Source organism: Phyllostomus discolor, chromosome 6 (assembly GCF_004126475.2).
Source record: "Phyllostomus discolor isolate MPI-MPIP mPhyDis1 chromosome 6, mPhyDis1.pri.v3, whole genome shotgun sequence".
NCBI classification, from domain to species: Eukaryota; Metazoa; Chordata; class Mammalia; order Chiroptera; family Phyllostomidae; genus Phyllostomus; species Phyllostomus discolor.
In genome coordinates, this window is record NC_040908.2 from 7,107,067 (window position 1) to 7,131,250 (window position 24,184).

General features: G+C 49.3%; 1 protein-coding gene across 1 annotated transcript in view; it reads right to left on the bottom strand.

Moving 5' to 3' along the window:
• The window catches only part of CYRIA (CYFIP related Rac1 interactor A), a 51,682-nt gene that overhangs the window by 24,923 nt on the left and 2,575 nt on the right, over positions 1 to 24,184 (bottom strand). The window contains exon 2 of the mRNA XM_036027672.1: positions 1,241 to 1,318. Within this exon, the coding sequence (XP_035883565.1) occupies positions 1,241 to 1,310 (70 nt within the window). The 5' untranslated portion in view covers positions 1,311 to 1,318. The remainder of the gene's footprint in view (positions 1 to 1,240; positions 1,319 to 24,184) is intronic.

Consider the following 24,184-nt stretch of genomic DNA (forward strand, 5'->3'; position numbering starts at 1 on the left):
TGATTTTCAAGTAGTTACTTTAGGCCCAGCAGAGATTCTGAAAGGGTATATCCAGAGAGCTCTCACCTCTTGGGTTATTGCGGCCTGACAGAGTCTTCCAGGTTTACCTAGAAAATGTCTGTTAGGAAGTTTAAACTACAGGTGAGGAAGTTTTAACTTACTTTTAATGTAGGTAAAACTCTTGAACAATTAAAGTTTAAAACAGATTGAAGGCTGCAATAGACAGTGAATACCGGCAAAAACGCTTGCTATTGTAGAATTGTAACTCAGAAAATGGGCAACCCAGGAGGAAAGGTAGAAACGTGAGCTTAGTTAATTAAACACGAATGTGTCACTGACTTGTAAATATATTCAATCAAGAAAATAAACAAGATGAAGAAAGAACCTCGGTGTTTATTTAGTCACGATTCGCAAGCCACTTTATCTTAGAAAAATATTTAAAGTTTTTGATAAAAGGAACATAACCTTTCAGATAAAAGGACTGTATCTCAAAATCCTGAAATAGTGGTGTGTTATGAAGTAATATATAAAGAAAAGACAGATGATTAAAAATACATCATCTGTGAGCCTTATTCCTGGTTTGATCACTTTTTCTTTCATCCTGGTGATAATTTGCTGTACATTAATTTGTGCGAACGAATTACTGTACATACTATTTTTCTTTGGTACACAACATGAAATTCATGAGTATTGTTAGGAAAAATACATGAAGATGATTTATGTGAAGCCTACAGAAGCTAATCACTTCTAAAATCAAAGAAAACAATGGACATATTTTAAGAAGATGTTTCATTTAATTTTTAAAAAAATATTTTATATTCCCAGTCAGGATACATGCCTGGGTGCAGGCCATGACCCCCAGCAACCACATATTGATGTTTTCTCTCTCTATCTCCCTCCCTTCCCTCTCTAAAAATAAATAAATAAATCTTTAAAAAATAAATAAAAAATATTGTATTTATTTATTTTTAGAGAGAGGGAAGGGGGAAGAGAGGGAGAGAAATATCGGTCAGTTGCCTCTCACCACACCTGACTCGGGACCCGGCCCACAAAAAGATGTTTCATTTAGTTTTGTTTTTTGTTTTAATAGGAAAAAAAGAAGGAAAATGATGTTTAAGACAGAAATTCAGGTAACATCTGAGTGCTTAAGTATCATGTGACACTTCATATTGTCACTTCCTTATCAGCAAGCTGTAAGGTGAACACGTTTCATCATTATCTTTTAATTTTTTAAACTTACTTTCAAAATCCAGGAAGAAATGCGGGTAGTTTTCGATCTCTCTGGTGAGGACTTTGAGCAGGTTTCCCATGCCAGCAACCTGGGGAGGCAGCAGAACCAGGTACCGTTAGCCACGTGAAAATAAACTGCTAAGGCGTCAACCCTGTTTAACGACCTTGCGCGAACACCCCTGGACCCCCATAACCGTACCTTCACACCCTATGAGAAACTCTTCCCACTGGGAGATGAGTAATAACGCAGCCACTGTTTCCATGAAAAGAGTCAGGTATTTTAGTTGCAGGCGCAGAGTTTAGGTATATTCTACAAAGTGTTTCCTTTTCCCCTTCCACTAATCCCTGAATCCTCAAGGTGAATATTTCAGCTTGCTCCGTTTCTGTTCCATTGGCGTGAAGACCCACCATGGCAATGGACAAGCACAACAGACAGAGCTTTATTAAAATATCCGTCCAGCCCTGGCTGGCGTAGCTCAGTGGATTGGGTGCGGGCTGCGAACCAAAGTGTCGCAGGTTCGATTCCCAGTCAGGGCACATGCTGGGTTGCAGCCACGGCCCCCAACAACCGCACGTTGATCTCTCTCTCTCTCTCTCTCTCTCTCTTTCTTTCTCCCTTCCCTCTCTAAAAAATAAAAAAAAATCTTTAAAAATATATCGGTCCAGAAGGTGGAGCTTCTTAAAGTTCCTGAGGGAGGGTTTACAAAATACAGATGTGCCACCTCAGGGACCCTCTCCAGCCTCTGCAGGAGGCCACGTTTCCCAGGGGCACAACTTCCAGGCAACGCAGAGGCTGCCCTAGTTGGACATTCAGTGTTAACAAGATGGGGTATTCATGAAACGTAAAAAGTGAAAAGGCATAATATCCAAAATATATATCTATATATATTCTCAATGAAATCGCAGCCTCAGGCATTTGCAACAATAAATCAAATCTACAGAGAAATACAAATTTGTTACCTAGCTGCAATCTCAACCTAAGGAAAAAAACAGGCCAAATGCAGTTATTAGTTAAGAAAACAGGAAAATCTCTGCAGCTCTAGGCTCTACACGTTAAACCACGTTCTTTGGGAGGCCACAAACATTTCTTCATTCGGAACGTAGTGACAGAGCTGCAGTTCGATGCTGGGCGCTGGGCTCCTTGCAAGGCATTTCTCTAAGCCATGATGCGCCACCCTCAGCTTGTGCGAGATCGACCCGAAAAACCACTGGACTTGAACCAGGCAGTTCCCATGGCTGCGGGAGGTGGTGTGGAATCTGGGGTCTTCCTCCTCCCCCCAGAAACGCCCCTATCCTTGCAGCCACCGTCTGTGGAGTAAGTCACTAGTGTGAAGCCGGAAAAGAGACCATTAGGGAGGCCGCTTTCAATCCCAGCTGTTTCCTGCTGGTTCTGTTTTCCGGGGCAAACTGCATCACACTCTAAACCTCAGTTGTCTCGTCTGCAAAATGAATTGTTAAATGTAGCTATTTTATCCAATCATGAGGATTAATGAGACAAAATATAAAATGCTTAGCACAGCACTTATAGGAAGTGTCAAGAGATGTAATGTGTTATTACTATTGATGATGATGATGATAAATACCACCACCATCATCATCCTCATTATCACAACCACCTTCAAATAATCATTACGGATTGTCCTATGAAAGGTAAGTTAGACAGGTTGTATGTGGCTTCAAGGAAGAGGAAATCATGAGGAAGACCTTATTCAAGGTCATAAAGGTCATAACAATTTCTAACATTGGAGTTGTCTGAATTTTAAATCATTTGCCTTGTGAAACAGTGAGCTTCTTGTCACTGGTGGTGTTTAAGTAGAAATGTGCTATATCAACCCTTTAAAATATTGTAAAAATCAGTTGTGCTGGGCAGAGGGCTGGACTGGATATTTCTCAGAACTCTCTCCTCTTGAAGTACATGAATATCTGGGCATTCGAGTGAGGCAGCATGCGCACACACAGGACAGGCAATCACCATGCTTCTATTTTACAAAACATCTCCCCTATTCTTGCTGTCATTCTTCTTGTCCTCCCTTGCCTTTATGCACATCTTCTTTTAAGATACTTTTGAGTGGGGCCCTGTGTGGGGCAGGTTCCACCAAAATAACATTCGGGGCCGTTCCCGTCCTTCCCTGCCACCGGGCAGCTGTCCCAACCCCTCGGGGTCTCGGGAAGGAATCCGTTTCCCACTTAAGGAACAATTCCAATCCGGACCCAGAGGCACTTCTTGTAGGAAGATGATCCTACTGGTTAGTAGCAGCCGGCATTCAGATAAAACGCCTTAATGGAAGTTAAATGTTCTTAATTTCCCTCGTTTTGTGCTATTAACGTGTCACAGGAGACCTGAGTGGATTTTGCTTTCTCCCACATTCTGTCCCGTGCATGATTTCACTGTCAGAGGGCCTAGGTAGGAAACATGTCAAGGCTTTAAAATTAGTCACAGGCTGGAAGGAACACACATGGACATGCACCGAAATAGTAGCTGGCTGGAGAGTCCCGTCCATTCAAAGGTCATTTAATCTGGTTGGCCGGCAGGGTCAAGTATTTCAGAACGTGTACCTTGTATCTCACGTCAGCTCAGGTCAGCTAAGGAATTCTCACTATTCCTGATGTTTGATATCAGCGACTGTGGGACATTACGTAGTATCAGGGTCAAGTCCTAGTTTTATGCAACACGAGCTCTTTGTATCAGTACAGACACATTTCATCTCCTTCGTGGCAAAGGTCTGATGCATCCCGCCTCCTCTGAGGTCAACAAGAATTCAGGCAAGTATATGTTGGCTTCAGGTGGACAACGTGAGTTAATATCACACGAATGGTCACCTGAGGAGAATACTTGTTTTTATTTTTGTTTTTTAACTGTACCCAGGGCCGCACTGGAAAGACCCCTCGTCCATGGGACTCCCACTGCAGCCCCAGGCACATTCCTGTGACAGGCACTCTCCCAGCTTTCCAAACAGCCCCCAGGGTGGGCACGCTGCATCGCCATGCACCACACTCCTTGTGACGCAGCTTAGCTAATTCAAAGGAAGACTGTTTTTTAAATGTTTTTTCTTGTTCAAGAAATGGGTTTAAGAGAAGTTTTACACCACACAGAGGGCGCATACTTAGATGAGCACAGTGGGGGAAGAGAAAATAAAAGTAGGATAGGGAGAGAGGGAGAGAGGCAAGCAGCGAGGTCCTCACGTTCACTGGCAAGGGCTTCACTTCAGACCTGAGCTCCTGCCAGTCCCAAGCAAAGGAGCAAAATGGGTCTCTTCCAAGATTTGGTGTCCAGAAAATAAAACAAATGGATCACACTACAGAAGCACAGCCGTTATGATTAAAAAGAAAAGGGAAAATATGATAGGCTCAGAGACAGCTGCGACAGGAGAAATCTCCAGGTGAGAGCAGCTGTACACAGAAGAGGTCGGTCAATGACACGCAGCATGTGTATTATTTAAAACCAGTGTGTTGAAGATGTGGTGAAGTGAGATTTACTTTAAACACATGCACACACACACACACACACACGCATGCACACGCATGCACGCACACCTCCCTGGGCATCTCTGGGAGTCACTGTCAAGTGCCGTCTCCCGGGCCTGGATCTAGTACCTGGGCTGCAACTGAGTGTTGCAACGTCTCAGTTTATTCCTGCAGGAGGGTCTGGTCGGGGCCCAGCAAGGGAGAGTTCAAGGTCTTGGCTACCAGATGAAGAGGCAGGAAAGGATTTAATGGTTGGATACGTACTCAGGAAGGGACTGCAAATACTACCCTTCAGGTAGCTATAATTATCTTCACGTTTATTGGAAGAAAAAGAGGTTCCGATGGTTAAGCATAGTTCTGAAGACTAGAAGAGACTAAAAGACAGAGTCACTTTTGATGTTGAGTCTGGGAACCCGAAGTCTACATTCTTTTCCGTACAGAAAACCCTGGGGTCCGGACCCCTAGACGGTGTCTGTCTGGGGGTTTGGAGGGTCCGCAGTCTGTGGGGAGTGCACCCGGGATGTCACATACAGATGCTCACCTTTCCAGGGAGAAAGTCTGCCGTTTCCCCTGGAATCCCAGTGGCCTGCTCCACACTCGTACTCTCCGTGGCTTGTACAGGGAGGGACACACTTTTTTTATTTTAAGATTTCATGTATTTATTTTTAGTGAGAGGGAAGGGAGGGAGGAAGCGAGGGAGAGAAACATTAATGTGTAATTGCCTCCTGCACGGCCCGCAACATGCCTAGTCAGGCATGTGCCCTGACTAGGAATCAGTCCAGCAACCCTTTGGTTCGCAGGCCGGCACTCCGTCCACCAAGCCGCACCAGCCAGGGTGGGACACACTTCTTTAGGAACCCAGAGAGGAGAGGGAACTGTGTGGAATGGGTCTTTCAGAAAAGCTGGCTTATAGGAGAAGTGGGTGCCACCAGGGAAGGGGCTGGGAATCTGGATTGGCTCAGAGAAAGACTCCAGCTGGGGTTGGGGGTGCGGGAGGAGAACAGAAGACACAACTTGGGGACTCGACAAGTCTTGCGAACACAGAATACGTGTTCTTCAGGTTCATGTACTGCAAGATAATTTTGAAATGGGCCCTTCCCTACTCTTTCCCAAGTTGTCTAGAAAGAGGGTGTCTCTCTACTCCCTGCAGGAAGGCTTACGGAGCCAACAAACTGCCCGCATGTCCCCACTAAGAGAGGCACTTGTCCCCCAGGGGTGACAATTTGGGGTGTACACATGGTATTTCCTATGACAACTTTCTTGGCTCTGATTCCAAAACCACTTCTAAGTAGTTGTTTCCCCCAAGACTCCTCCTTGGGGGAAAACAACCATTCTCTCAAAGAAACAGTTTGCTGCGAATATTTCCAGTTCCCAAAAAAAAGGAGAGAATTAAGCACGTGTGTACAATACGTACACACACACAAACACACACTCCTCCCTGCCCCCGCCCCCATTCCGAAGTCTGTTTTCGTTTGGGAGCAAGACATGAAGTAACAGCATTCGTTGTATTCCCAGAGTGTAAAGCCAAACACAATGAACCAGGGCTTGTGTTAAAAGAGGAGGCCATCGTTCACCAGGGATTTTGTTTGTTTTGTATAAACGTGAGGGAGCAAAGCACCTGGGCCCAGACCGTGGGCACCGTGCGTGCTGGCCTTTGCCTGTAGACACCGGAACATCTGTCCTTGACTTTATGCACACAGACCAAGCGCTAAAAAGACCTTTCCTGTAACTGACTATCTGACGGAGAATCCCTAAGCCAATACCACCTCTGCCAAGAGACGCAGAAGATGAGAAAAGAAATGAGTCGATAAATAAAACAGCAGTCCTACAGGGTTTAATTTTCTGATATTTTTCTTAAGGTCTAAGATAATAAATGAGCAGTGCCAGAAGGCGTGGTGGTTGTTAGCAGTTGGAGTGAGCCACGCCTCCCAGAATCCACACTATTTACCATCCCTGGTGAAAACTTGAGCAAATCAAAGTCTTAGATTCTCCACCCGTAACTCAGTAGTTTGGGGATTAAGAAATCCTGGCTGGTACAAACATTTTTTTTTGTCAACTTAGCCACCATATAAACCATAGACCAATCACAACCACAACAACGACATATGTTTACAGAACATCTCATTTTTGACAAAGGTCAGTCTGGCCACATTTGTCCTCAACCTGAGTAAGTGTCAAAGGGGGGGGAGGTATTATTGAGCCCATTTTACAGATCAGAACTGGAGGGTCAGGCATTGCGAGCGTCCTTCCCAAAGTCTTAGGATGGATTCTGAACGTCCTGATTTGTAGTCCCAGTGCATGGCCACACGTCATCAGAATTCATGGTACACAGAACTGGGATTAACTTTTTAAAATTCTTATTTTATAAAAATGCACTTGCCCAAGGTCCACAATATGTGAAAGCCAAAGGAAAAGACTAGAATGGGGATGTCAGGTTCATGGTCTGTCCACTAACATAGAAAATAAACATAACATCAATTTCACTTTTTAAGACATAAAAGCATCACGCACTGTGCGTTGCTGCCATTAGAGTTTCTGCTTCATGCTGGTACAGCCTCACCAGGACGGGCTAAACGCTGCTGCCTAACAAGGACAGCCCACTGGTCATCCACAAAGTCATGTGCCCTCTCTCCATCCCCACCTGGACTGTCCCCATTCAGACCCTCCGCAGACTATGCTTGTGTCCTGGAAACAGCCTCCACACCCACCCTCCTGCCCCTGTCTCCTCTCTCCCACTCGTTTCATACTGGAAACCAAGTCTGAGGATGTGACTTCCTTGTGCAATGTGCTTCTGTGGCTCCCAGGTGCCTGCAGGATAGAATGGGTTCAAGTGCATGTACTGGGCACGGGAAACCTGGCCCCTGACCTTTGCTTGCCTCCTCTGTTCCCTCTCTTCCGCCATTCCCCTGTGCCCCACGCCCGTGCCACACCCCGCACGGCCACGGGAGCCCTGCTCTTCACTGACGCAGGGCCTTTGCACGGCTTGCTCCTTCTCTTCACAATGTATTGACAGCTAGCTTTTTTGTTTTTAATGATCCACGGGACATACCAATGAGAGCTTATCATGTATGTATGATTTTAATTTTCTCAATGACCATATGAACTAGGAATTCTTCATATCCCAATTGGGAGAAAAAGACATAATCTTGGAGATTTAGAAACGTGCTCAAGCTCCCGAGTGACTGAGCAGGTCTGGAATCCAGCTGCACCTGACCTCTACGCTGGGCACTTGGCAACGGCCTCCCCGAATTCCCCTACGAGTGTGAGTGTGAAGATCAGGTCCTTCGGAAGGACCCCTGAGTCCTCCCTCGTCTTTGACCACCTCAGACGGAGCCACACCCACTCCCTGGCGAGAGCTCTGCATCCCTCTGCCAGCTGACACGCCGTGCTGACAGCACCCATCAGTGTGGCCCACAGTTACATGCCTTCATCTCTCTGCGGATGGCGGGGCTTCCTGGGCAGGGATGTTCCCACACCGTTGCATCCCCAGCACTTAGCCCAGGGCCGGCACACGGCACCGGGCAAACAGTCCCCGAGATGTTCTGTCCCGAGGCTCCACGGCAAAGCGAGAAAAACAGGGGCCAGGTCACAGCACGCCTTGCAGAAAGCTGTTCCAGTGGCTTTATGGTACAGTGATTTTATTTCACAAAGTGATGGTGATTGTTACCTCCTGAATCCTGAAAGTTCACTTTGAAATTTTACTGCTTTATGACATGCAAAAGTCCCGGAGCTGCTAACACAGTCAGGGACTTGCCCGGGCCTGGGAGCGGAGCTAAAGAGGGACCTGGTCCCTGTCTCAGGCCAGTGCCTCCGGCTGTGTCCGGCTACATGCTGTCCTTCATCTTACCACAAGTCCGCCCTCCCCACTGCAACAGTGCCCAGCACCATGGGGCAAAGCAGTCCAGTTCCGGTGTAGGAACATTGCTCGGGACTGGCTGTGATTTTGGGAAGGCTATTAGACAATCTACCTTTCAACAGGATCAACGAGGGTCAGAGTGGGAGAAATCGTGCCGATGACCCTGAGGCTTGCAGGGTCCCCACACTGCGCTGCAAAGCAAGCAGCGCCTCCAGCTGGCCTCCCATGGCCACCGGCAGCGTCCACAGCACAGCCCCGATACGCCCGCACTCGTGCAGCTCACAGATTCTCTCCCGACAACCGATGAACCCCCTTACACGACGTTTACACTACTCACTTGTTTTGAGTTATAAGCAAAACCAGTTAGCTGTAAGCTGATAATACGTCAGATACAAAACATGTCCCTTCTTAAAGGCCTATTTCTTACAAGACATTAAGCACCTGCTTTTCTGGGGGGTGGGGAATGCACCCCTGTAATGAAGTAGCTCGGCTTATAAACTGGGAGGTTGCATTTGCCAGACCAGGTCAGGGCTGTGAGGTGGCTGGGCCAGGCCGGGAGTCCCTTCCCATCTGCCACCTCTGCAATGAAGTCATACGGTTTTCTGTCCTGTTGCCGAACGGGTTGCCAAGAATCCAACAGACGATTTCATTCCGAGATGAAGGAGGAAAACTGAAGTAGAGTGAGTCTATTAAGCACTTTCATCTGACAATAAAAATGAGTTAATGGCTAAAATGTGTTTTCAAAACGTTTTAACACTACACGTAATGGCACTCAAATGGGAAAACGCTTTGAATATTCTCATCGATCATTAGTACCGCGGTGTCCCTCAAAAGGACCTGGCGTTCCCCGTGGGATGCAAGTTGTCAGATTCCAGTGGGAAGACGGTCCATGGGAATTCTCAAAAAAGACAACAGGATCACTGAGAGACCATTATGGAGCTAAGCAATTAAGCGCAGGTTGAAAAGAGCCCCATTGATACCTGAGTTCAGTTTCTAAAATAGACTGTTACCTCATCGTAGCTAATTTCCCCCCATAAACGTTCATATTATAGCAGCAAAAAGTGTCCGAGAAAGGAGGGCAATATAGGTTCATTTTTAGGGAATGCAAGTCAGTGGCCCCCCGGTTTCAAACGCTGGTGAACATGAAGACAATCACGCGAGGGCCGAGCCCTGGACCAGCCCGCCGCCAGGCGGTCATTAGTGAATTTGCTCCCTTCCCCTGGTGGAATCGAGCACATAGTTGGGAGGACACTGCTTGACCAGCCTGTCCCTTACTGAGGAGGATGGACAGTGTCAGCACCCGGGCCGGTCCTGCCTCATTTCAAAGGGAAGGGGACCCTGGGCAGAGCCAGCCGCCCCAGGCACCCAAGTGCTGGTCTTGGAAATGCCACATGCCTCCTGAGTGCTGGTGGGCAAGCTATTTATTCACCTTTCTTGCATGGCCTCACTTCGGTCTAGAAAATGGAAGGAAACACTGAAAAGTTATCTACTTTGGGTTGCTCTCTCCATCACTGATTTCGATTAAACAGACGGCCAGGTCTCCGGGATTACAAGCCTCCTTCTTCCAGGACTCCTGCTGAGGTGTTTCAATGAGCAAGAGCCAGGCCCCTCCCCGCAGCGCGTGGAGGTGCAGGGGAGGCTGGCGTGAGCACCGAGACACTGGGCAGCCTCTGTCCTCTCCGTCCTCTCTTATTTCAGACTGCCCTTCTTAAGTTCCCACTTCCCTCATCTGACCTTTAAATGTCTGTCTCCAATGGTCTTTCTTCCCAGGTGAGACCCTCTGGACTCCAATTTTCATCCACATGCTGAGGACTTCTCAGCCTCTGGCCTCAAATCAGAACGCCCCCTCCCAACTCCAGGTCCATACATGAAGTGCATTTCCTGCAAGCTTAGCAATCGTGTGTGTGTGTTGGGGGGGCGGATAATGCCCTTCAGTCCTGCCCCCCGGTCCTCCTCCCCACTCCTTCAGCGCAAAGCATCATCACCTACCTGGTGTGTGAGCCAGCAACCTGAGTGTCCTCGGAGATGTCTGCATCTGCCGCAGCGCTCAGATCCACCCTGTCACCGAACTCCATCCACGTATTTTCCACGTTGCCCTTGGACGCGCCTCTTCTCTAGGCCCTCCCCTTGCCGCAGGCTGCCCTTGGTGTCTCTGGCCACTGTCCTCACTCTCGCTCACCCCCCACCAACCCACTCCACAACTAAGTGCCCCAGAGCGTGTCATGTCGCATGTGACATGAATGCCGGCGAACGAGATGTCTTGCACTGCCGTTATCTTACAACACAACCTCACAAAAGGAGGAAAGGCTCTCCCCTGGTCTCTGCTTGCCCTCCATGACCTGGGCAGGTGTATCACACATTTGTGCCTGAAGTTCCTCTGTGTCCATGGTTCGCCGTCAGGTGGTGAAATGAGACCCGGTAGATCAAGGCCCAGGGAGGCACATGCTATTGGAGGGAGTCCTGCTAGGGAGGGAAAGCCCCCGAGGAACCCCACCTGCCCCGGTGCTGTGGATTGACTTGGTCTGTAAGGCTCCCCCTGCCCACCAGGTACAAAGGAGGGTTGGGAATTGAAGGATCAAAGCATAGGGGTATTACTTCCCAGGTCAATTTATTCTGGGAAGTGTGGCTTGTGAAAAATTATAAGCACTGAAACACCAACATGAGAATGCTGAAGAATTTGAGTTCCAAGGAGACGGCAGCTCCACGACATCCTCAGCATCGGGGGCACCCAGACCGCCCAAACCGCCCTTGAACTCCCCCAGAAGCGGGAGTGTGTCTGGGTTTGCTTCCAGTTTCTGGAAAGGAGCAACTGGCTTGGTGGCAAAGCACTCTTCACTGCAAACCAAACTTCACGTTTTAAAATAAAATCCCTGGCTTGACCTCCACGCACGTTACGAAGACCATGGAAACAGACGTGGGTGGGTGGGTCAGGAACGCCGGGTGGGGTGAGTCTGCTCAGGGCTGAGAGAGCTGCTCCCAGGCAGGCTCCGTGGCTGAGGGACGTGGAGTTAGCCGGGTGGAGGAAACCGTGTTTTAGGGCAAATGCGTTCCAAGCTGGCTATCAGATGAAGAAGGCACATTTTTTACAAGGCGTTCAGGCCATAAAACCTGCCCTGCTCTTTCACCGGAGCTTCGGCTCCTCCGAACGTTCTGTACTTTGGTCACTCCAGAGACGGTGCCAAGGGTTCTAGCCTCCTGTGTTCTGCTTCTGTTTTGTTTTAGTTTTTTTTTTTGCTCATGCTTTTCCCTTTGGATAGAGTGCCCTTCCCTTCTCCTCTGCTTTTGGGTGTCTTGTCTATCTTTCAAGGTCCGTATCCAATAGCATTTCCTCCCAGAAACCTCCTACCCATTCCCCAGCTTGAATTAACAACCTTTCTTGCTGTGAATTCTTTCAAGGGCTAGGTCTTCCTCATTTCAGAATGCCCACCCATTTCCACCACACACCCCCCACCCCAAACACCAAGCACAGGCCCAGCATAATAAACCCTCATCATTTATGTCCCCTGAAATGACTTGGAAGCGTTAGCTCAGTAGCCACTGCAGAGCAACTACAACAAGATGCCAACTGCAACCGAACAGAGCAGGGAAAGCAGCCATTGGTGAGAGGAAGAGGTCAGGGAAAACTACTATTTCCCCACATAGAAATATTTGGGGGTACACGCTTCTGTTGTTTTATAATCATGGGCGACTTTGAGAGCCTGATGAAAAACAGCCTTCTTAGAAAAACGCACACATGCACCGGCTCACATGTTTTTGCATCTGATTCCAGGAGGCACGACAAGCACCCAGAAGCCCAGGAATGAAAATTCCTCATCCATTTTCAGATCACCAACACTGGGCAGAATGAGAAAGGTGTTTCCAAGTGTGCGGACCGCAACGAAAGGGTCAGAGAGTCACTTATTAGAAATAGCAGGAGCTGGGAGACCTTGGGCCAGTCGTTCCACTCCTGTGAATTTCCCTCATGTGTAAAATGTAAATCATAATACTTCCTTGGCAGTATTTTTTATGAGTAAAGAAGGTAATGCAGGCAAAATGCAGTGTCCTACCTGGCATCCATTCGGCTAATTTATTGCACCTCCTGTCCTGCATATAAAAAATTGCAACCACAATGTAAACAAGTCGTTTCCCTTTTACAATAAATCCTGCACTGCTGCTTTGGAGCGGGGGAAGAAAGGCCTCGCTCAGACCACCACCTCGGTGAAGCCGAGGGCTGAATGGCTGCTGCGGGCTCGTTCGCATGGCTATTAATCATACAAGAGCCCATTTATGACAAACGCAGGTCACTCCCTTTGCATGACAAGGCATGGGTCCACAGAGCCCCATTATCCAAGAAAACAGAGCATTGTGGGCGGCGCAGGCGAAGCCGAGTGCATACACACAAGCGGACATTGTAAGGCTGTTTGCACAACCCCGCAGTGCTCCTCGCGGATTTCCTGCCAAGGAGACATTTAGATCTCACGGAGTCTGCTGCAGAACTTTGCTCATTCAATATGGCTTCAGGCCGCGGGCCGGAGAACCCGGGCGCGCGATGCCCTCTGCTGGCGGTCCACAGAACTGCATGCTGGGATACTCCGATGCGAAAAGCACATGAGGTGCTTGCTCTCAGGACCCCAGCCTCATCCTCCCCTTTCTGAGAAGCACAGGTGCAACAGATGTGAGCTTCCGGGGCCTGGAAAACCTAGCTCAAATCTGAACTGCAACATGGGTTAGCTACGGGACCTTGGACTTGTCGTCCCATGCCTCGGATCTTATTTTCCTAGATGGAGTTCACTGCACTCATTTGGCTGAGGCAGGAGTGGTGGAAATCACCCAGCCCAAGGCCTGCCACTTGGCCAGAGTCGAATGAACACCTGCACTGCCCCTCCTCCACCCGCCTCCACAGGGCAGGCACTGTCACCTGACCCGTGGGAATTGGCAAAGGAAATCAATAAGCCACCCATGGTGAAACATTTTTGCTGAAACTGCAGCTGGTGTATAAAGCAGAAATGTGACTTTATCTTCCTAAGCGCTTACCTCTCTAACCTTTTTTCAACCCATCCTCCCTTGCTTTTATAGTGTGTGTTTGTGCTGGCCAGTGGCAGCACATACACGCACGACGTTCCCCGGCACCTGAAATGCCTAGCCTGCAGGACAGTGGGAAGGTGGGGCAGTGAGCGGGCAGAAAGTCTCAGCTCAGCTGTCTCTCTCGAAGATGAAGGAAGAGGCACTCCACTGAACTTCCTGACCTGAGCCGTGGTCTGGTTCTGAGGGTCAGTGTGGCACCAAGAACATGAACTTGGGTTTGAATCCCAGCTCCGCCATTTATTAGCTGGATAGTGTTAATAGTTTTAGCCATATTTACCTCACCTCCCTGGAGTCTGAGCTTCAACAGAGCAACACAGGGATTAATTCAACCTCTTCAACAGTGGTTCTTGGAATAATGAGACAATATATGTCAACAGCCAGACATATAGTGATAGTTGCTACAGTCACGATTGCTATTGTAATTTTTATTGTTTACCCACTTGGCCTTAGTTCTGTTCCCCCTGGCCATGAAGAAGAATCCCTCTTTCTGTGGAATACTAACACCTGTGAGGGCTTTATATACCCTCCTAGAGTACGTGTGCTGATGGCTTCCAAATTTATGACTGTCACCTGACTCATATAATCTACTGACTACTTGACTTCTCATAGACACTTCAAACCACAGCACATTCAGAATTCAAGTTTTGGTTTCTCACCTCAGAATCCACCCCTTCCCAGGTCTCTCCTGTCTGAGTCAATGCAATTACGCGCGGTCCATGTTTTCCAGATGATCAGTTCAAACGTATTGGTGTTACCTATGCCTCATCTCTCCCTTTTCAAACACCATATCCAAGTAACAGATTCCACCAGCTCCACTTTCAGGATGTATCTTACATCGATCATTTTCACACCCTCCCTCATCGGTGCCCCTAGATCAAGCCAGAAGCCATCACCATCTTTTGCCCAGAATACCCTACTTGCCTCCTAGGCAGATCTCCTAGCTCATAACCACTCCCAACACTTGGTCAATTGTGATGTGGCAGCTGCTACGATGCTTTAAAACTGCATCTTGTCACCCCTCTGCTTCACTCCCTTCAAGGACTTCTGTTTACTTAAAGTAACATAGACGACCCTTCTCGCAGCCAGCAAGGCCCACGGCGATGCTGTCCCAGGGCAGCCCGCCCCCAGCATCTCTCCTTCCTTCACTATGCTCGTCACTGCTCCTGGCCTCCCCACTTCTCCTTTCTCCGCCTTATCACACACGTTTCGCCACAGGACCTCTGCCCTCACTAGTCCTTCTGCCTGAATCAGCCCCCCCACCCCCCACTGCCCCCATATATCTGCACGGTTTTCCTTTTAGGCCTCTGTTCAGGGTTTATTATTCACTGGAGCCCAACTAACCACTCTGTCCCAAAACAGCACTTCACGCCACGCCCCAGCCACTGTCGCTATTTTTGTAAACCTCTGTCTCCATTGACTTATGCCATCCCTGACTCTCAGACTGGGGGCCTGGCACGTGGCAGGAACTCCACGGCCTGTACGTGGAACGAATGAAGTTATCCATTCGTGAACACAACTCCCATGATCCCTTGGAGTTTCTCTTCCAACAAGCGTATGCTTCTTCCTCCTTATCCCCTGGGAGGAGGGGCTCTCAGGACACCTGGCATTTTGGTCACACACTCTCACCTGGATGAGAACGGGGGAGAGGCCGTCCTTCCAGGGGGTGGGGAAATGCATGGTTGGTGAGCATGGTCTTCCTGAGGGGCATTATATATGGGACTATAAAAGACCAAGTGCATTTTGGGGGGCAGTAGAGGGAGGGTCGGCCAGGAGAATCAGCTAAGGACTGATAGATCAGAGAGGAATTCGGAAGCTAGAAAGCAGGAGCAGTACCTTCCTGGGCAGGCTGCAGCCTGGCCCCTGAGGCGGGCCAGACAGTTCACGCGTAACCCGGGCCCTGAAGGACAAGGGAGGTGCCAATGGCTGGCTTGTTGGTGATGCCACCGACCACATAGGGAGTCCCGGGCTCTGTGTCCTGATCTCATTTCAGTCACCTATTTGCTACAGAACCTTGGGGAAGGTTCATTTTTCTCCCTCTCTGAGTCTCATCCTTTCACCCGCTAACCTCCCTGTTAAATAATCTGGAAAATGCCTCTTTGTCCTGAGAGACTCAAGTTTTATGCAATGAGAAAGTTCAACATGACCAAATACATATTCAGGTGACGATCTAACGCCAAACCATGAGCTGAGTTAATAGAAATGGGATGCGACTTCCACTTAAGGAAGAGAACTGCTGAGTCCTGTCTGCCGTAGCTCAGTGGATGAGCGCGGGCTAGCGAACCAAAGTATCACAGGTTCGATCCCAGTCAGGGCTGGGTTGCAGGCCATGACCCCCAGCAACCGCACATTGATGTTCTCTCTCTATCTCCCTCCCTTCCCTCTCTAAAAGTAAATAAAAATAAATCTTAAAAAAGAAAAGAAACAGAACTGCCCGTGCCTGCAGAGCATCCCTGGTGTTGCTCCTTGAGCCCTTGGATGTCAAGGTCGCTGGGAAGGACGGTGATGGCAGGGTCCCGGCACTTTCAAATGCGCCACCTCTATAAAAACTGACCACCGCTACAGTCAGGCAGCGCTGTAGAGTCTATCTCTGTGCGTGTGTCAGCAGTGATCCCGAAGTCGGGTAGAGTGTTTGAACTACTGAACAGAAATTGCTCTCAAGCCTCTGTTACGGGAAGCATCAGACGTCCCGAAACGCACAGATATGCTAACTACCGATAATTTTTCACATAGTTAATAAAGGGGCCCTATATTAGGCAATGTTTGGACAGCTTGGTTTAATCTAGCGTGCGTATTCAAAGGTCTAATTTGATGTCTCTAACTCAGGCTCTTTCCTCTGGAATCTGAGAAGCAATAGAGGACCCGCCAGAGTCCCAGCCCTGGAAGCCCGAATCAGGTCTTGTTGCAATTATAATAATAGCAAAATTGTAACATTAAGGTGCCAGGTTCGGGATGCCCCATTGGCTCGTACGAAATTCCGTGAGATGATGGAACAATGTCGCTAACACAGACCCTAAGGGTTCAGACGTCTGTTTACATGGCCCAGGGAATGGCTGCATTCAATGGAGTACGTAATAAGCTTTTTTCAAAATTTTCTAGCAATTGCCCGTCTAACAACAATCCTGTTTAATTGGAAAATTTCTACCGGCTCCATCAGGTTATCCATCTACTCGCCCCTCCTTACCCTTGCATTTGCTCCTGAGTTAGAGCTGACCTCTGCCCTCCTACGGCTCTGATGGACAGGAGTGACGGAAGTGGGCCAAGGCAGGTTCGCAGTTGTGAGTGACAGTCCTCTGAGCTAATAGAGCTGTTGTAGTCATCCTAACCTGCATGTCTTTTTCCACACGTACAGCTACAAACTTACTTTTACTTACTCCCTAGTATGCTGTCGCCAGTCTTCAGCCACCTCTCCTAATACCTTTAAGAGCTGGCCCGGAGGGCCCTGAACCTGAAATCCTGAAAATTCAAAGATTACTTCATGCCCTGGCTTGTGTGGCTCAGTGGGTTGAGTGTCAATGTGTGAACTAAACAATCGCCGGTTCGATTCCCGGTCAGGGCACAGGCCTGGGTTGTGGGCCAGGTCCCCAGGCAGGCGTATATGAAAGGCAACCGATCCATGTTTCTCTTGCACATCGACTTTGCTGTCCTTCTCTTTCTCTCTCCCTTCCCACTCCCTTAAAAAGAAAGACAATCTTTAATAAGAGAGATTACTTCACTCAGTGCCCTGCTTCCAAAAATCCTCATTACCAGATAACCCTGTAATTTTTAAGTCGTTCCCACAATTATCTCAATTAATTCTCATAACTCAAAAGAGATAAGTAGTTTAGTTTTGAGAGTTACTAAAGTAATATATACTCTGTTAAAACAGCTTTCCTTTGCACAAATTCAAGAGCATGCAGTTAAGTACTTTCTCCACTAAGAGGCGATATCATCTCATATTAAAAACTCCAGACCCAGTCTGGGCAGGCACTTAGGACAAAAACAGAAGTTCATTTAAAAAAAAAAAAAAAAAAGACAAAGCAGAGGGATCCATTTCAGCATCCTGAACATTTTCTAAGTGTTATTCCTCTTAGTTGTAAACCTTGTAAAAATCCCACAGCTGCGGCACCCAATGCGGTAACTCAACTCCTGCTCAAGGTCATTTCAAGAGGACTGCTGTTACGGGTTTGCCGGAAGAGGAGCCGTGACATTTGGGAATCAAAAGTTAATAGATCCAGTCACGTGGCTTAGCCAAAGTCCTCCCCGGCCCCTTCCGCTCATTTCTTAAATCACGTTTTCTACCCAGGGACACATCTGTCTTGTGGCTGAATCTATTTGACTTGGCTCGCAAAGAGTAAAGATTTTTTTTTAACGTTAAAATCCTATGCCAACCTTGTCAAGATGAGTTTCTATCACTCACTTGGAAGGAACACGCACTCACAATTATATCGTGGACCAGGAAGCTAATCTGACATGCAAATGAAGAGAGCGGGAGATCCTCTGTTGGTGACCTGCACCACCACCCCCGGGGCTGATGACAGGGGGCAGAGGGGCACTTCGGTCAGGGGGAGCTCCTGCAGGAAACTCGAGATACACAGGGCAGGCAGCAGAGCCGCCGCGGGACTTCCCTGTTTGGACGGGTCGACCCAGACCACAACTGAAGCAAACAAACAAACTCACCAAGTGTATCTCCAAATTTATGCTTGAGCCCAGCCCTGCTCTTGATGACTAAACCATGTGTTGTCCTGATTTCAACTTGACCCTGCAGCCCGGGTTCCCAGGCTGGCGTCTGCGGCCACAAATGACCACATTGGAAAGCTTGGGCCCTGCACTCGCTGCAGGGTCCACAGGCCCCACAGGCAGATCAAATCCTGTTTAGGCTACTTGTTGATGCCACTGGAAGAGAGCGAGTTGTTACACAAACTTGAGGTCCGGGGCCGCTCCTCAGTTCATACCACTGGAGAACCCAGCAAAACAAAATGACCTCAGCTGGTTTGGTGTCCAGTGGAGTGTGGGAAGGACACCGACGAGACCGTGGAGATGCCAGCTCATGTTTCACTTCCTACCCTAAGCCCTTGGCCGTCAGTGTGAGAACCGCTACACCAGACTACACATTTGACGTTTCAATGTCAAGTTCCCTGTTCACCCCGTATCTATAACTAGGTGACTGTTTTAGAACTCGTTGGTTTAGGGTGAAGAAAATCAGAAGTTCCCCTTGTTCTGGCTTTGTAGGCATTTTTGCTTTATGACTGAGCTCACTTATTGGTTAGCGCAAAGTCAAGTTCATCGAGGAACCAGGAACGGCATTTATCGAGCCCCCAGGGCCAGGTCTGTGCTAAGTGCTTCCCATACACGCCCCAGTCCTGGGCTTGAGATTATATGGCCATAAATTTTCACGTCCATTTTCAGCTCTGCCTTCTACTCCCCTAGCTCGGTTTACTCACCTGAAGGAAGGGTCAGACAGAAGGGACTAGACGATCTCACAGATCACTCTAAAAGGAAGCTGTTATGGATTTCCAAAGCAAAACTCTCTCTCTAAGTCTTTGCTAAAACAGAAAATCCAGGTGTTTAAATACAATACTTGCTTACTTAAACAGTCAACCCACTGTCTGCAGCAACTACTTAATCTGACCCTAGAATATACTGTCCATTACTGACCAGAGAGCTAGCACCTCTCAGAACCGGTACCGGCGGCTTCTATTTCACTCCCACCAGAAGCTGAGCAGCGGCGTGGGGCCATCCTGGGTGTGGCCTGGCAGGTGTGCACGCCCATGGCAGGCGCCATCTTCCTACCCTCCACTCTGGTTGGCATGGCGACGCCTGAGCCCGCCTTCACTCAGGCCTCCTTCCCTTTCACTGCATTATCCCTGTGTGAGATCTTTCCCCAGAAGGACAGAGAAATCCGGAGGGCGAGGTCTGATGTCAGGGGAGAACAAGCAAGCCTTTGTGGGGCCTTCAGGGGCCGGGCCGGCCAAGCTCTCAGCAGCACACAGACAGGCCTGTGCTCGCTCCAGGGGGCGCAGCTCTGTCCCATGGTGGGGGACCCCACGCCCGCCCTGAGCCTTTTCTTCCCCACCCTAGAGCTGGGCCAAGTGGCAGGATCTCCACCTGGTGCCCTCGGCATTTCACATCAAAAGGCTTACAGTAGAGCTTACCCTCTGCACCAAAACCAAAAAATCACTACCAAGCAATTCCTCTCTCCTTGGCCATTCTCCCGCTCCCCCTTTCAGAAAGGTCCCCCAATCCCTAAGTCATCCATAGCCCACTCCACCATCACCTATCAATGCACCCCCATATTCCGCCCCCATCCCCTCCCTACTGCACCCCGCTCCGCTGAGAAGTCCCTGGGCTCCCAATGCTCCGGCTGTGCACATGGAGCAGCAGCAGGGCACTGGTCGTGTCTGTGTCAATCAGAGTTGCTGACTTCGGCTTTGAGCCTTCATCTAAGGCTACTTCTGCACAGAGGCGATGCTTAATAAACAACCATGAAATGACTGAACTCACTCCACATCCCAGAAACTTATTCGTGATAGAAAATCCAGCTGAGGCTTTAGGGCAAAGCAAGAATGGCTATGACTTCCTGCATCCGTTCTACGTGCCAGGCACCACTCTGAGTGCTCACACGTATTATTAACTCACTGAATGATCAGGGCAGCCTGTGCAGCGGGCCCAGATGACTGTCCCACTTCACAGACGAGGACACTGGTGAACGGGAGGTGGGGGGACCACTGAGCTCCCCAGAGCACGTGGCAGAGGAGGGTTCCGCCCGGGAGGTGTGTTCGTCTGTGTCCTGACTATGTAACACAGCATGTCGCGATGGCCACAGTTAAACCACCTCACCGAAGGTCCACTCTAGGCTACAGTATCTGGTGTATGACATTCCTTCAAACTGGGGACACGTGCCTCTGCAATTGTCATCACATTCCAGGCCCTTGTAGCCCATGCTATGGCAATGGAAGATGATCAAGATTGCCATTCCAGGTTTCCTTGACCAGCAGCAGAGGCAGGAGAAGAGAAAGAAGGGGGTCCTGTGGGGGCCACTGACGGCCGAGCCGAAGTCCTCAAAGGAAGTACTTCTCTGGGTCTGCTCTCGCATTAAGAACTCTGCAGAATTCCCCCGCTGGTTGGCAGCCTGGCCCTGACCCTGGGGTCCTTCTGCTTTCCAGGTCATGAAGGATCCACCCTGGGACCCTAGGCTGGTCACTTACAACCCAACTGAGAAAGGCAGGCTTGATGTCAGGGCCAAACCCCCTGCACTGATTGACCCATTTCCAACTAGAGAAGAGGCAAAGACACAGCTGCAAGGAAGCCAGAGACCAGAGCTTCAAGAGAATGAACCAAGGCCATCAGCTACACCAGGGCTCACGGCACAGGTTGGATGGGGTGGGTTGTAGGCCACGCGCCCCTTTTACTCTGTGAACCAGATCAGCTGTTCTGTGTTCTGGGACTCATGGAGGCCCCCCTTCCAAGAAGAGATGAAGGGTCTCTTTTCTCACCTTCCAAAGGTGCTTCCTGCAGTGGTGACGCAACACGAGTCCCACACCAGGGTCCTGCTGGACCACCTAGGGGTTCAGTGGGAGTCAAAGACTGTCCTTGGGGACAAGTTGGAAATGGAAGCACCTGGAGATCGAGTCTAAGTCTCTTATAGTGATGATGGCGAGGGAAGAGGGTGTCCCGGGTGGGCCAGCGTCAGAGCGTGGACTAGAACCAACCTAATGCTAAGGCTACAGGCATTTCTCTTTCCTTCATCACTCACTTTCTTGTCTCTTTCTCTTCTCTTTCTCCCTTTCATTGATTTTTCTTCTTCATCTTCTTCTTCTTCTTAAATTTTACTTTATGTCTGCTAAAGGCATTCAAAAGAAATGCTTACTTTAGGGGAACAGCCAGGGTTCTAGACAGAAGGAGGTGAGAGGAAGTTCATGTTGAGGCCTTTCCTTAGATGGAGAAGAGAAGAAATCGGAATCTGTGTCTTATGCTCAATCATACCCGTCAGGAAGAGCTGAAGGTCCTCCAAGAACAAGAGGCCAGAGAGTCCCAGCTCTGGTGAGGGCAGCTGGTCTCTGAAAGGAGAAATGGAGAGCCTCAATCAAAGCAAAGCACCTGCTCTCAAGGCCATGGACGTTGAGATGTCTAAGCCAAGCAGAGATGAGCATGGTCAGGTTTGAAAATGGATCTGTGAAGAGGGGAGGGTGCTGACCAGCGCCGGGAATGGCAACTAGCTGCCCTGGTAGGTAGTGAGCTCCCCGTCTCTAGAAGCATGTTGAGAGTTGGCCAGCACCAGAAGAATCTGGAGAGGTCTTTAGGCACATGTGTCTCTGATTCCACAACAGGATGTCACTGCTCTGCCCAGGTCTGAATTTAGAGCTCTGGGCGAGGGCAATGTCCAAGGGAGACTCTTAGTTGCTTCTCATTGGTTTACCAGAAGCCTCACATATGTATCTGAGGGCAACATGGCACGTACTGTGGAAGGGGAGACAAGAAGCAAGTAGGAAAAGTGTGGCTCCTGACCACCTGTAGCTGTGAGCCTTGGACAAGCTCCCTCCTCTCTCCCGTACCTGGCTCCAAAAGTCCCTCCCGCTGTGCTCGTGAATGACCAGTACCATGAAGGGCACTGACCTGGGCCATCTAGGAATGTGTGTGGGTCAGTGAGGTCAGTTCCAACCCGTCCGTTCATCTCCCAGCCAAAAAGTGTGACGTCTGGAGGTCAGCCCCAGGTTCTCCTCTGGGTTAAAATAAATTCTACATAACACATGCATATGTGCATATATGTACATATACACATGTAGCACACACATATGTACATGCCCATAAATATACATTTTTTTTCTAAGAGGAAGGTAGAAGGACAGACAGTTTTTTAAAATCTCCCGGTTTTCATTGGGAAGAAGCAGACCCGGTTCTCGGAAAGGTTGACTTGTGCCACCAGAGAGCTCTGGCACAATGCATGCTGCTGACTCGGAGTTTGGGGTGATGGGGACGGATCCCTCCTCCTCTCCCCTCCACTTCCTGTCTGTTCCCCCTTATCCTGTTCTGCTCGTTCACACCTCCACAGGGTCAGGGAAGAGATCAACTCAAATTAGTGCATTTAATTCTTTTCAGTCACCATTGGGAACAAGGTGGGAGGGTGAGGGGGTGGCTCCTAATGGGTTTTGAAAAGGCAGAGTCGAGGCCTTGTCTGTGCCCGACAATCGCTCTGCTATCTCCTCCCCACCATCACAGAGAGTCGAGCGTTCGCCCTTTTTTACTGAGTGCAGTTCGGTACCAGGAGCGTCTCTCTCCCAGACCCCAACTCGTACTCACCCTTCAATGCCCAGCTCATATGGCCCCTCTTGGAAGCCTTCCCTGCCTTCCCTGGGCGGAGAGATGCTCCTTCTCGGCGTCCACAGCGCTGTGACCAGGCCCAGACTCTTACTCACTGTCTGCTCCCGGGACTGTTGGCTCCTTCTTTCCCCTCACAAGCTTTTCCACTCCCAATGGGTGTCTCATTCAGTCCATCTGTAGTTACCTCCTTTACGGCCAAGCAAACTGTGGTCTTAGAGCATTATAGGAAATGGGTGTAACACAAGCGTTCTCAAGCACTGGGCGGGTGGGGGAGCAAATAAAACCAGACCCTTTGCTTCATAAAACTCCAATCTTATCAGGCCATCGATCTCTGCTTAAAGACCTGTTCCCAGCTCTGTGCCATCCTCAGAACGGACCCAGCCCTCTTGGGCTGACATTCAAGGCTCCAGCCTCTCACTGTGAAGGAGTCCTTGGCCTCTGAGTCGCCTCACGTTGCATTCCACAGCCATGGTGAATGGCACAGCACGCACCCCTCCCAAGGGGCACGCCCTTCGTTATGCCTTTTCTCTGCCTAAAACTCCGACACCCTCTCCCAAGAGTGTCCCACCCTCCGTGTTGTTCATTACCCTTCATCTCCAGGACCTGGTGGAGACAGCGTGTCTCCAGGCAGCTTACCTTCGTGTGGGTTGGGGGCCCCCGCTCTGGGCTCCCCCACACCCACTCTTACACAGCACGGACGGTGTGTGTTGCCTAGTTCCTAGCAGGTCTTGCCGGTGACACCACAGACAACTTGCGGACAGGGGCCGGATCTAATCACGTTTACCCTGGCGTCCAGCACTGGCACTGACTATAACAGGCACTCAGATGTTTTGCCGAATGAACGGGATCTTTCCTTTCTTCTGAAGCCAAGACTTGGCAACAGCCTAGGCGAACACATTTCAAGAGAACTGGTAGAAATGACCTGTTGGGTGGTTCCTGTGGGAAAATTCCCACTCTAGCAAATTGGTTCCACAATGACCAAATGAGGACAACTGCTCACTTCCATCTAAGTTATTGAGGCAGCGTCCCAGGCAGCCTTGAATGAGCGCCAGTCCACGGGCCCTTGTGTCCACTCGCTTCCAGAGTCTCAGTACCTACCGCCAGGACGGGTCTTTGAGTGAAAACCTAAAACCCTCCCAGATGAGGGCATCCATCCCTACTTCTACTTAGGATGCTTTATGCAGGGGGCTTATGATGCCTCCCTCCCTCATTTCGTTCAGGTCCTGCTCAATAATGCCAGACTGGGAGGCCTTCCTTACACCCTACAGGACA